Source organism: Lutzomyia longipalpis, chromosome 3, assembly GCF_024334085.1.
Source record: "Lutzomyia longipalpis isolate SR_M1_2022 chromosome 3, ASM2433408v1".
Lineage (NCBI taxonomy): Eukaryota > Metazoa > Arthropoda > Insecta > Diptera > Psychodidae > Lutzomyia > Lutzomyia longipalpis.
The window spans coordinates 21,001,108-21,014,330 of NC_074709.1; the positions used below are offsets into that span (position 1 = coordinate 21,001,108).

General features: G+C 37.4%; 4 protein-coding genes and 1 non-coding gene across 8 annotated transcripts in view; 2 read left to right on the plus strand and 3 right to left on the minus strand.

Annotated features, from left to right (window-relative positions):
- The window catches only part of LOC129792571 (diacylglycerol kinase 1), a 57,704-nt gene extending 51,002 nt beyond the window's left edge, over positions 1-6,702 (minus strand). For 3 of the 4 annotated variants that reach the window (XM_055831764.1, XM_055831763.1, XM_055831761.1), the window contains exons 1-2: positions 5,893-6,702; positions 3,840-4,114 (exon numbers count right to left, since the gene is read on the minus strand). The gene's annotated coding sequence lies outside the window, so the exon portion shown is untranslated. Of the gene's footprint in view, positions 1-3,839; positions 4,212-5,892 lie in introns of all 4 variants that reach the window. The other variant, XM_055831762.1, reaches the window with a different exon arrangement.
- The window catches only part of LOC129792688 (ARL14 effector protein-like), a 693,823-nt gene extending 682,563 nt beyond the window's left edge, over positions 1-11,260 (minus strand). Inside the window, exons 1-2 of the mRNA XM_055832002.1 lie at positions 11,086-11,260; positions 9,914-11,009 (exon numbers count right to left, since the gene is read on the minus strand). Coding sequence (XP_055687977.1) covers positions 10,501-11,009; positions 11,086-11,161 — 585 coding nt within the window. The 5' untranslated portion in view covers positions 11,162-11,260 and the 3' untranslated portion in view covers positions 9,914-10,500. The remainder of the gene's footprint in view (positions 1-9,913; positions 11,010-11,085) is intronic.
- On the plus strand, positions 7,411-9,465 carry LOC129792297 (protein PTHB1). Its single transcript, XM_055831206.1, has 3 exons — positions 7,411-8,174; positions 8,239-8,372; positions 8,441-9,465. The coding sequence occupies exons 1-3, from the start codon at positions 7,432-7,434 to the stop codon at positions 9,463-9,465; spliced, it is 1,902 nt and encodes a 633-aa protein (XP_055687181.1). The 5' UTR covers positions 7,411-7,431.
- Positions 11,261-11,487: 227 nt separating the features above from the next.
- Positions 11,488-11,560, plus strand: Trnam-cau (transfer RNA methionine (anticodon CAU)). The gene has a single exon. It is a non-coding gene; the product is annotated as a tRNA-Met (tRNA).
- A 98-nt stretch (positions 11,561-11,658) lies between these two features.
- Positions 11,659-13,197, minus strand: LOC129792646 (probable trafficking protein particle complex subunit 13 homolog). The gene is made up of 4 exons (XM_055831939.1): positions 13,098-13,197; positions 12,200-13,029; positions 11,961-12,143; positions 11,659-11,901 (listed from the first exon to the last, which is right to left on the minus strand). The coding sequence occupies exons 1-4, from the start codon at positions 13,138-13,140 to the stop codon at positions 11,689-11,691; spliced, it is 1,269 nt and encodes a 422-aa protein (XP_055687914.1). The 5' UTR covers positions 13,141-13,197; the 3' UTR covers positions 11,659-11,688.
- Between the last annotated feature and the right edge of the window lie 26 nt (positions 13,198-13,223).

A 13,223-nucleotide genomic window follows, 5' to 3' on the forward strand; every position in this document is an offset into this window, starting at 1 on the left:
CTGAAGCCGTTTTATTTGAGATTGTTGTTTTGTGCTCCCCTTTTGAAAAGTTTTTCCTTTTGTCCTCGCAACATACCCCCGCCCCAAAGCGTATATGTACATTTTATTTATGTTTCAATGGGAAACCTTTTAGATGAAATATAAACTCTTCTAAAAGTTAATATAATAAATCACTGAACAAGTAATTGATGGTGTATGTGGGGCATGAACAACAAATTGAACTAATCGCAAAAAGAAACAATAAAAATTTCCACTGAAAATGTAATAATAGAATTTCAAATGAAAATCAACAATAAACTCAAAATGAACTTTCAATTTTTATTTTTGGGAAAATTCATTGAAAAATTCTTTTTACATGGTGAAAAGACTCTGTTTGACTAAGGTCAAAATGCACGTATTTTTTCCTCTAAAAAATCTCCATAATTTTGTTCAACTTCCCTAAAAATGAACCGACTTTATGTGGGAGGGAGGGGGGGTTGAAATAACCCCCATATTATCTTCTATTCTGCGCAAATGGTGCTTAAAAATTTATTGGAGATCTGGCGGCAAATTAAATAGAGAATGAATATATTTTGTGACGCAATAATGGAGAAAAAGCTCGAATTTCCCCAATTTTATCCCCCACCCCCTAAGCTATATATGGCTACATTATTGGAAGATGCGGTGTATTATTAACAAAATTACAATGTGTTTGAATTAATTATGTTCATCCCCTGACACTGAATGTTGCCCTTCAACCCTCTTCTATCTGATTTTGCGGTCGGTCACACTTCACTCGGAGGGTGATTTCACTTTGCGGGTTTTGCAACTTTTCCCACCACCATCAAAATTTTCAAAGTAACGAATCTGTTGGAGGAAAATTTTGTGGTGCGGATACGTGCATGGGATTCTAAAATTGGAAAAGTATTGAATAAATTAAGAAACAATTTTGAAAGTTTTTATTTTTCAGGATTTGGTATTTTTCTTTAACATTTTTCGTTATTTCTATTCGAATAGAAAGTTCTATTTATTGCGAATTTGAAGAAAAACTTTTGATTCTATCACATTCCTCGTAATTTCTCCTTTTTTCCGTTTAATCATACTTAATCACACAGAGACATTTTCATTTCATATTCATCTTCATTTTGAATTTGTGAAAATTCTCCAAATTTTTGCCAATATAACTTTATACGGAATTCCACGTGAAAAGGTATGGAATTTGATGTTTCTGTGAAAAGCATGTGAATGGCGTCTCACGACTCATTAATTATTTTGTTCCATACCTCCAGCTTCATCTGCCCAAAAGCCTCATCTCATGTGAAAGGCAACGCACAATAATTTCGTTCACTTCTCTGACTCATCTTCATACCAATTCTGGGGTAATTTCTCCTTTTTTTCTCTCTCTCACCCACTGACTGTTTAATAAATTAATTGAGAGCACTGTGTCAAGCATGGCCCACGGATTCGCACACCAATAAATTCATCTGACAAATGCGTCTGGATTTGCCTTTTCACTTTGGCTCGCCAGCAATTTTCACCCAAACTTCCCCTCGCAATTCACAATTTGTTAATCCCTGCGTTCGCCCCTTTCACGCCCAACTTTCCACCAAGTTTATAAAGAAAACTCGAGGACGGGAAATTGTGTCACGTCGACACACACGTTTGCCCAAATCCGCACCGCATTTTCTCCTAAATTTCCCCCGAATTTTCCCATCTAAAGAAATCGCAACAAGAAGAGGTTGGAATTTTCATCACTCTCAGTTGTAATTTGTAGAGAAAATATTTGTTTACACCATTGACGGTGATAAGGTGATGCTAGATTGGGCCAGATTGGATTTTGGAATCAAACCAAAGTGCAAAAGGTGTTTATTCCAATTTGTGGGGCGAACTTTAACTTAATCAGCGCGGAAACTTAATCCATTCTGAAGAACTTCCATGGGATTTTCCAATTCTGTATGCACTTTGCATTCATAGCGTATCACGTAGTGACCTCTATTGCATCAATAAGAGTAAATGCAATTGGAGAAAGAGGAAAAAGAACATGGTGTAGAATGTACCAGAGAGGACTCATCATTTTAATTACGCTACAACCGAGAAGTGAACAATTTAATTTATTTGAATTAGAACCAAAATTGTGATGTTGGAAGCCAAAGTGCAAGAAAAGTAGAGCAAAAGTTTTGCATATTTTCATTAATTTTATTCAATTTGCAAAGCTACATTTTTCAAAGAATAATTAGTTTAGTTTTAATTTAAATAAAAAAAATGAATAATTTATTATTCATACAGTTAAAACAGTTCACAAAATTTTCTATTATATTTGTATTTTCTCTATAAGAGCTTTTAAACTCAGCACCTACAATAATAAAATAATGGAGTAATAAATAAAAATAGATCTCGAAACATTAGTTGTGCTTTTCAACGTTAGTAAATTTTAAATTAATCTACATACAATGCAATAATAATAAATCAAGAAAAATAAATGTCTAAAATTTATGCTACTTTATTTCCTCGATGAAATTGGCAATGAATAATCTGAATAAGTTCTATGGGCAAAAGCAACAAATGAAAGTTTGATTAAAATAATGAAATTGTATTAAAAATAAAACTCATTTGAATAACAAAGAGTTATCAAAATTTTATTTATTTTCATTTCAGAATATGCTATTTTAATTTTATTTTATTAAAGAGCTGTGTAAAAAAAAATTTAAATTATCATATACACTACACAACATCAGTTATTAATAAATTTTTAATTAACAAAGAGAATCGTCATCAGAAATGAAACCATTTCAATAATAAACCAATAAATTAATATTAAACAATTAATTGGTATTCCACAAGTGGACATACACATTGTAGCTTTTATGTTTGAACACCAAAAACCATATTTTGCATTTCAAATTTTAAATTATTACGCTTTATTGAGTAACTATATAGCACTTCATGTTTGTCACTAAGGAGCCAATATGCATATATGAAGCTTTAAATTTATGATAAAAGCTTTAAAAAGTGTAAAACTATTTTTTTTTTAATTTTAATTTTTAACGATGAATTAGTTAAGGAATATTTGAGAGTTTCCAGGGAAAATCCCAGTAAATAATTTGCCCAAAAATGCAACCAATGACGTCATTGTTTACATATTCAGGAAAAACTTTTCCTGTATTTCTAAAGTGTTTCATAAATGGAAAATAAGAAGTCTTTTTGATAATTTCCTATTATTTTTAAGGGAGTTTTTCATATAGGAAGCGAAGAAAACTTTAAAAAATGTATTAATTTTATCAATTAATCGTCAGTTAAAATTGATATCAAATCAACTTTAATTTATCCTCAAAACAACCTCTTGGAAAGCTCATGTGACGTTCTTGCAACACAAAATACATCTTCAAGTGATTCAGCAAAATAATACCGTGAAGATTTCTACATTGTTGAAGAGTTCTTACGAAAGGACACACACACACAGGAGGAAAGGCGCGATGAAATAACATTTTAATCTTTAATCTGAGCCCCAATGCATTTGTGAACATCATTTTCTATTTTTTTCTTCTTCCCTTTATAGGTAGTATAGCACACCATCTGTGTGACTACCCATTGAGATCGTGCGTTTTTTCCACTTTGGTAGCCCCCAAGAGGCACATTGAGGATGGGAAAATACTTTTCCTCTGTGATATTGTACATAATATATAGCATGAAGAGTGGCAGGGAAGCTGTGAGAGAGCATTGATGCCCTTTTTTTCTCTCATCGCCATGGCGCGTTCATTTGGCGTGTACGAGAGCAAAAAGGCTCGTTGGTGGCGTTTGTGCAAAAAGTAATAAATAAATATAATGTACAAAACAACGTGATAAATGGTTGGAATTTATACCTCTTCTTTTTGCTCCACACCGTATTCCTTTCCGCAAGTTCCGCTGTGTCCACCCACTTTGGTGATCACTTTTTTTCTCCTCACTCTGCCTTCAACCCTCTGGCGTTTTGTAAAGTTACGGCGATTGACTATTTGTCCGACATAAATGCGTTTTTCTTTTCTTTCTTCACACCCCCAACCGTCCTTTGATGCTTAATTTATGTGGGCACGAGGCGAAGAAAAATGCCGAAGTTTATTGACCAGATTGAGGTACACACCGTTCGTTATTGTGTTGGCTTGAAATTGCACAGAATACCAATTTCGATGGTTAATTAATTGGATCGGGTCTGGTGTTCAGGAGGAGGCAATGTGAGCCCAATAACTTGAATCACCCTGTAATTTTAGGAGTTTTTCTTTTAGATGGGGTAACTCCAAAAGAATTTTTCCGCCAGAGATGGGTGATATTTTTAAACAGTTTACCGGTAAACAAAGTCAGGGTTGCAAAAGCCAGTGAACATTTATGATAAGCGAGATTGTGCGGCCTCTGTGTGTGCTGAAGATTCTTTGCCAAATAATAATGAATTATATTTAAACAGAGATTATTCTTAATTACCTCTGAGAATGGCATAAAGTTTTTCATATTTTTTTTACGTTCATGCCAGTAGCCTAAATTTGATAAAAATCAAATATTTATAAGTCCAGAGTGGGAAAAAATTAATTAGAATTTTTTTTGGTTTGGAGAATATTTCAAATGATCAGGTTGAATATTAAAAAAAAATACTATTGGCAAGAATTTTGCAACATTTTAACTCTTTATAAACAAGTTGTGAGTTTGAAGTCAAATTTTAAAGATTTTGGAATTTAGAAGACCCGAGAACCTAATGTAATTATAGTTCGAATTGAATTGATTGAATAAGTTTTGAATAAACAATAAAATTTCAAAATTTAAAAAAAATCCAAAATTGACTTTAGAACCCAAAGCCAATCCAGAATTTTTTTCCAGCAAAATCTTTAAATGAACCCTTCATTATTTAAAACGAGGTAAATTGTCGCTTCGCTCCAATTTACCTCGCCCCGCTTCGCGGGAATTTGTTGCGCTTCGCGCAAATTTTGGAAAAAAATTATAATGATTTATAAGTATATTTGGGCCACTTATCAAACCCAAAAGAAAAAATTCGTAAAGAGAAGAAATCATTTTCATACAACATTTCTGGCGCCAAATTCAAAAATTCGCAAAAATTGCATGACTGTTATATGGGGGCTACCTGAAGGGGGGCTTTGGGGGGAAAATGGATACGGCCACTCGAAACCGCCTGGTATAAGGAGCCTCTGTACCAAATTTCATCGCGATCGGTCAAACGGTGTAGATTTGTATAGCCGAACACGACTGATTACCAACAAACAGACCTTTCTTTATTATATAGGTAATGAATGTTTCTTACTTATAATTCTTACTCATAAAAAAGTTCTCAGACAAATATTACTTTTAATTAAAACAAGTTCTAAGAAAAAACGAATGACTTGACTGAAGGCAACGAAAAAGTTTACCTTGTCTAGCTCATTTTAATTGTTTGTTTGTTTTGTTATTTATAGTATTGGTTAATTAATGACTTCCACATGAAGAAATTTTAATTTCCAAAGAAAAAATATGACTTTTATGGAATCTTAAAAAAAACTTTTTAATTAGTTTGATTAATGTTGAAATTAACCAGTTTTCAGACAAGGAAACTTTTATTTACTCAAATTACATTTTTCTATATTGTAAGATTAGATATTAAATTAGAATTTTCCACTAGAATTATTTCAGAATCAAAATATAAAATTTATTCTTTTAAAATTGTATCAGATTCATAGAAAAGATTTTTAATTTCCCAAAGAAATTTTAAGCTTTAATGAGCTAAGTTTTCGTTTTTTTTTCTTCCTACAAACTCCAAAAAAACCATTTTTAAAAAAAGGAATCTTCTTTAAAATTCATAAGAAAAACGAGTAAGATTTCCATCTCTGGCTCACATCTTGTGGGAGGAGGTACGGTAAGCGAGATAATAAAAAGGGGAAAAAGGAACATTTTACATACGAGGTTGTGAGTATAAAATAAATTTTTCACTGCTAAAAGAACGACGATATCCAAGAAGAAGTGTTTCCTCCACACTTTGTTATTTTTTAATGCAAACTGAAAAAACGCAACATCCGAAATGTACACAACACAATATACACCGATTTATTGTAGCTCAGTGAGGATGGTGGAGGAGAGAGGATCTGCCGGGATGAAAATGAGGCGAAAACATTTGTTTTCCTCAGCTCGTCTTCCGGACTTGGGGATTTCCACACGCGCACAGGTATCACATTTAGGAGTGATGCTTACAAGATTTATTTATTCTCAAATACTTTTCTTATGCCCCCTTTTGTGTGGCCCTCCACGGAAGCACAACACTTTCCCGGCACTCCCCTTTTCACCATTAAAACCATCCAATGATTTAGTATGGAGATAGGGCAAACTCTTTCACTTTGCGCTCACAATGAGGGAAATTGCACTGGAAAATTTATCATCCACATGGATGTATGGCTGGGTGTTCCTGTGTTGGTAATAGATTAACGTCAACGAGATCATTTAACAACCATGTGGAGGTTCAACTCAAGCACAGCTCCGTAAGCAAATAAACATCTTGCGGAAAAATTTTCATCCAAGCCCTCTCCCCAAAATACGTTGAAATGAGATTTTTTCTTTCTTTTTTTGAAATATAATTTTCTCTGGGCTGGGGGGAAATCTTCAATTTTATCGCGAAAAGTTCATCAAACAAGACTTTTTTACTTTCACGCGAAAATGTGAATTAGTGAATTCATATTTGCCGGAGAGAGGAATTTTTCCGTGACTTTCCTCACTGATTCTTCGCACACGACTGACGAAATGCTGGTGAATTTTCCACAGAAGCACTTCGTTGGACCGCGATTGGATACAGTTCGTGATGGGAAAATTACTCAAGCTCACTGAGAAGTGAAAATTTGTCATTTTCACAAAAGTTTTCCTTTCCTGAAGGCATTTATTGATACAAAACAACAAAGAGGGAAATGAAAATTTTGTTTCTGTAGGCCACGAGAAAGGCCTAACGACCGAAAATCCATTTTTTTTTTTCAAAACATCTTGAGAATTCTAGTTGGGAAATGAAAATTCTAGGTGCTACTTTATGAAACAATTTTTTTTTAATAAAAATGGCTTGAGGGCAAGAAAAAATATTTAAAAATAATTTAAAAACGAAGAATAATTTTTCAAGAAAAATAATTAAAACTTACAGGACAACATAATTTAAAGTTAATATTTTACTTAACTTTAGTTGTTACAACAAAACTTTTCGCAGCACTTATGCACATTGTAGTCTCCCACACTCCTCATGACGAATTAGTTGGACTTTTATCAGTCCTCACACTCTGGAAAATTGGACATGCGCGCCAATGAATTTTCCTTTCCTTCTCTTACGCAATGGAATTCCCAACCCAGCTATGAGGTAGGAAGCAAGACAGGGACGGGCACTAAGGCTCAATGATGCCAGAACCGTTGCCATGGTTTCAGAAGCGTTGTCAACAAGCGCGTGAAAAAAAAAACGGAAATCGTAGAAAAATGTCCCTTTTTCGCGTAATCACGTGGTGGACAACACAGTGCCCCAGTACTGATGGCTTCGACAGTTTCAGTCTCCTCACAGGACGCTTGGGATTGGTGGAGGATGGTGAGAGGGATTCAATTGTAGTTGGGTCACATTCTGGACATTTGAGTGTTTTTGCACCATCCCCATCCGAAAGTGGATCCCTTTTCTCACCAACTGATATCATACTGGAAGTGAAGCTACCCCAACCAGTGATTGGACTTGCTTGTGGGAAATTCTCAAGCAGTCGAAGTGACAACCGCAGTTGCCTAGCAGTACTGCATCCTATGAAACTATGCGTCTTCTGGCTTACTGCAGTTGAGGGCGTTGCTGAACATGGAGCGCAGTTTCGGTTGCAGCTTGCTTACGAGAGTATCTTGACCAAGTTTGCCTTTTCCCTATGCCACGGTGGATTTGGTGGTGTGAAAGGGAAGGAATTTCTCTGCATCTGCCACATGGATGGAGGGTTGAAGTTCTTCGAACAGGACGGTATATCCTATGAGGCCCAGTTGCCTGAAGAACGAACAATTCCATTTCCAATGAAGTACATCCCCCGAACTGATTGCTTCGTCACGATGGCACCATCGGGCTTCATTGAATGCTTCAAGTATCAAGATCTAGCTCAATCACCAGATAACATCTCAGCTCAGCAGATTTGTCCTTTCTGGACTTTCTTCATTGGAGAAGGAGCAATTGACATATCTGTTCATCAAATAACTAAGTTGGTTAAACTTTTCAATTCTAACTTCTAAGTAACAGACTTACTATGAAGTCTTACTTTTCAGTACTGAATCCGTGATTATCGTCTTGGGAGAACACAACTTGTTTTGCTTCAGCGACACAGGAAAAACAAAGTTTATCAAGAAGCTGGACTATACTGCAGTCTGTATGCATAGTTTTGTTATCGGATGGTATTGGGGTACGTACAGACTACAAGATTAGATCAGACTTTTCGGAATCTGTAAAATCTATAATTTTGTTTTGCAGAACCAGAAGTCAGGCTCATAATCTCCATAGCAACAGAAATGGGCTCTTTGCTGATTTACGAAGAATCCAAACTTATTTGGTCAGCGCAACTACCACAGGTTCCTGTTGCAGTGACCAGAGGCACATTTACTGACCTGTCGGGAGGGATAGTCACTCTGAGTGACGATGGAGTCCTTACAGTTGGCTTTTTGGGATCTGAACCACAAATTTTTAAAGTCCCAGCACTAAATCTCAAACAGCTAACAGTTGAGAAGGCGCAAAGAGAATTAGAAGCTTTGGAAGCTGAAATAAAGTCAGGAATTGATTTTACTGACATTTCCCTCATAAATGCAAGTGCAGAAAGGGAACTAGCGGTGACTGTAACTTTAAACAAAGTCCTGGTGCAAAGTACGTACGCTCCCAAGAACGATGCTGAGGGTGAAGTTCCGAAAATGTGTGAGATCAGCGTAGTGCTCAAAGCGTCAGCCTTAATTGATCACATTCAAGTTATCGTGCATGTTGATCCACCTCTTGCGGTAAAGAATTCAATTCATGTCTTTCGGGATGTTGAAGACAAAGGAACAAGGAGGCTCTCGACGTGGATATACATGGGAAAGAAACAGGACCCACCTACGCTCAGAGCAAGTGTCTTGATCTCTTCGATTAACAGACAAGGGATTCCACGGGTTATTGAGAAGAGTATTGTCCTGCCTTTAGGTCTCGTCTACAGACCTGGGGCGGCTCAGAAGGAAGCCAAGTACAAAATTGTTTTAGAAACAAAGAGCATCGACAAGAGCGGAGTTGCGGGCTTATTCAGTGAAATGACTTTCGATGCAACGGCTCAAGCAGTTGCCTTCAAGTCTAACTATTCAGGAGCTTTGATAACAGTTGTTGCTGCTAAAACTTCTAACCGGTATAGAATTCAAAGTGATTCCCTCGAGGCTATGTCGGGAATTCTAAGTTTATTTTTGAGTCGTTTAAAGGTAAACTACATGAAAATAAACTTAGAAGATTCAAAACTGATACTGGTAAAACTTACAGACTAGTTCTGATGAATCTGACATCAAGATAACCGGTACATTTTTTACGGAGGAACTTCTGCAGACCATAGACAACCATTCAGAGTGCGCGCAACAGATGAAGGATATAAACCAAGAGATTGATTCAAGGCTACGACAGATGCGCTTAGTTCAGAGAAGTATCCTTTCAAAGCTGCAAAATAAGTCTTCAGAGGCAATCAGTGGACTGCAGATGCTTCTAAAGCTCACTCACGAAGACATTATACGACTTACGGATCAGCTTAGGAGACTTGAGGGAAAACTGGAGGACATCAAAATTAACCTTGGGTGCATTCTTAACATCACTCGAGAGACGTTGAAGCATTCTGGACTACCGAACCACGTTACGGAGAACCTTCAAAGCGTCTTCGTTACGCCAATCAACGACTGGATGGAGCAGGTATGAAAAATATGGCTTAAACTTTAGGAACTTAACAGTTTCTCTATATTCTTACTTTTGATATTTAAAGACAACTTTTTCTTAATTTTATTATTTTATTTACAAACTTTTTTTTTCTTATTATCATGATTTACACCACTACACATTACGAATAAATTATTAGTCAAATAATGAAATAATTGCAGTAAAAACATTTCGATCGGCTTGTTTTAACGTAAGGGATGGATTTAAGGATAATTTTTTAAAATTATTTTCAGTCATGGGAAGAAACAGTAGCAGCCCCTGTGGACCTCATCAGTCATGTGGGAGTACTGAGTAAGCACAGAGGGATTGATTTTGAGGAGAACTACTCTTTTCTCACTACAACCCCCTTCGATCTGCCACGCGTGAAGCGGCAGATCACTAATCTTCTGGAGCGAGTGTCCAGGATGATTAGCGAAGGAAGTGTTGAGATAAAAGAGGAGTCTGGGAAGGAGATTGAAATCAGTGATTGGCTAAATGAGGGTTCTCCAGCTTTTGTAGATAACTAAATCACCTTCCATGTGGGACTTTTCCGGAAGATCTAATGTGATGATTAAGAGATTGCAAGAATAAATGGAATAAATGGAGCCCGAGGATGTGATTTAAACGACTTTGTAGAGTAGTGGATTTCTTAGACTCTCATCAGCTCCATCAAAGACAACACTCTCATACATCCACTTCCGCATTACGCGGCATTTCGTACCGCATTTAGTGCTGGAACATTTTGGACATGGGAAGAAGCACCCACAGCATGTGAGACGTAGGCAGTCGCAGAGATCCTGAACTGGATCTGAGGCCGTACTGCGTGTTTCGTGAGTTTTCCCATAGCCCGAATATTCTGGGAATTTTTTCAGCTTATTCTTTTCCCTTTTGGACGTTTCAGGATTGAAGTCCTTCATGAATTTGGTGTCTGTGATTTCAGCCAATCTCCGGAGACGCTTCATTGCTTGCTGATTCCTCACAGACGCCGCCATAGATGGCACAGAGCCCTTTGCAGTACTCTTCCGGGATAAATTATTGCGTCTTACCTCATTGATACTCATTGCCTTTGAGAGTCTCGTCTGCATTGGTTCGTAGGTGTCACCCTCAGGAGCTGCTGGGGCTGAAGGAGCTGCATTAAAAAATGTTAAAAAAAATTAGGTTCCGGTGAATGTTGCAGTGGCGCGAGCTATGTAAAGGGGACTCACCTGTGCCATTCTTTGGTCCCTCTGAATCACTATCGTCAGAAATTATGAGAATTGATTCATTTTCTGTTTCAGCCATTGTTTTTCTTCTTTATTTCTGGAAATTCCTAGAATTCTGGAGGTTCTGCAAGGAGAGGAAAAGGAGCACAAACACAGAACAAAAAGTCAGGTTATGTATGGTTTTGTTTACGTTTTTTAGTACACGTTTTGGCCAGAAGAGCGAATTTAGCGCAAAAACAATTTTTATTTGATTTTTCTGAATAAAACAATAAAAAGATTTTATTTCAAAATAGTATAAAATAAAATAACAAAAGAAAACATAGAAGAAATTAATTTTTAATAATAATAAATTGGTTGAAATCAATAACGCCAGCATATATTGAACATTGTTCCAACCATTACCAAGCCTCGGTAGCGCAGTAGGTAGCGCGTAAGTCTCATAATCTTAAGGTCGTGAGTTCGATCCTCACCCGGGGCACGAACTTTTTGATTTTTTTTTTTTTGAAAATTCAATTTAAGATTCCCTAGACATTTCGGAGATAACTGCCCCCTTCTTCAGGACCTTCAAAAAACTCATTTAAATTTTTTAAATAAACTGAATATATTTTAATCGTAATATTGAACATTCTCATCTATATTGAAGCTGTGCAGATCATACGTGGTATCTACCACAAAGACTTGAAGGAAATCTTCGAATTTGTAGGTCTTCTTGAGGAATGTATCCGTCAGCTGGAGATCCGTAATCGTGATCAAACCCAGTTGAACGGGAAAAACAGTTAAACTGCAATCCCGGAAGGCTCCAGAAGCAATCGTTCCCAGCTACAGAAGTACAGAGAAAGCAATAAATGATGAACAAGAACTAGAAAGAAATTCCTCACCGTGTATTCCGTGGATCCAGTGTAGGTGCATCCCGTCCTGGCCTTCGCCATCAATCCAAGAGCCAGGTCCATTGACTGATCACTGGTATTGGTAATGCGGCATTTAAAATTGAACGCAGCCCCAATCCGAACGATACTTTCCGCCTCAATGACACTCAGCCGGAGATCCTTAAAGTCAATTGGCTGAAAGATGAGGAAAATTGAATTTTTGAACCCTTCCGGAGATCCCCAAAACTCACGCTTCTCTGCAACTGGCTCGTCTGGAGGCGTCCACGTTCCCCTAAATTCGATCGCCACACAATATCCAGCTTCCCGATATCATTGGCAATCCTCAGGGCATTGGGATCATTCGCCACAGCCGGAATGGGTTTGATGCAGTAGAGAAATTGGCAGCTATTGAGTGGCTGCAGCATCTTCATGGCCGGAAAGACAGATTCCCCGGACGGAAGGGTATTCAGCTCCGTCACGGTGTACTTATCCGAACTCTCCAGTTCCACCTTTTCCAGGCATATTGTCCCCGCAGTAATATTCTGGATTTGCGCCTCCAGATAAACTTCATCAGTTTCTGCATTGTAGAACTTTGTCTTCACATCCAGCGGTTTAACCACCTGGAATTTGAAGAACTTCCTAAAGGACGACGGTAGACCCGCCGGGGTTGTGTACTGAACTTCACACACAAGAATATGCGTCCCAATCTCCACAACTTCATGATGAATGACGTCATCTAGGGTATCTTCCGGATTGAGTGTTGCTGGGAGTTCCTTCCCTACGTGCATGGGAAGATTAATGCGTGATGTGGTGGATTGCAGATCTGCCTTCACAGTGACATTGTGTACGGGATGCTTGGTGCAATTGTGGACACAGATGTAGCTGGAGAAGGATTCCCCAAGGTAGATATTGCCAAAACTCTGTGGAAGTAGCATAAAGGAACCCCCGGCTATTGTTTCCATCCCACGGGCTGTTGTTACATCCTCCTGGAGGAGTTTACTCAAGCAATTCTGTGTGAGATCCTTTGCTTCGGAAGTTACGATCCTGGGATTGACTAGAGTTGGTCGAGTTAGCCTCATTACTGCAACAAAAAACCAGATAAATTATTGATTTTAAAGGAATTTCAACATAGAAAGTCATTTGTCTTACCCTTGAGGGCCAGGAGGTGTTCACTGGGTTCAGATGTGGTCATTTTTCCAGGTTTATTATCTTCTTCAACGTCTTCACAATCCTGATGAAAACACAGGAACCTAATTAACCCGATGCACCTAAATG

Coding starts and splice junctions, on each gene's coding strand:
- LOC129792297 (XM_055831206.1), top strand. CDS start 7,432: ATGTCCCTTTTTCGCGTAATCACGTGGTGGACAACACAGTGCCCCAGT. Junction 8,175..8,238: donor TCTGTTCATCAAATAACTAA/GTTGGTTAAACT, acceptor CTTACTTTTCAG/TACTGAATCCGTGATTATCG. Junction 8,373..8,440: donor TGTTATCGGATGGTATTGGG/GTACGTACAGAC, acceptor TTTGTTTTGCAG/AACCAGAAGTCAGGCTCATA.
- LOC129792646 (XM_055831939.1), bottom strand. CDS start 13,140: ATGACCACATCTGAACCCAGTGAACACCTCCTGGCCCTCAAGG. Junction 13,030..13,097: donor ACACCTCCTGGCCCTCAAGG/GTAAGACAAATG, acceptor TTTTTGTTGCAG/TAATGAGGCTAACTCGACCA. Junction 12,144..12,199: donor CGAGCCAGTTGCAGAGAAGC/GTGAGTTTTGGG, acceptor CTCATCTTTCAG/CCAATTGACTTTAAGGATCT.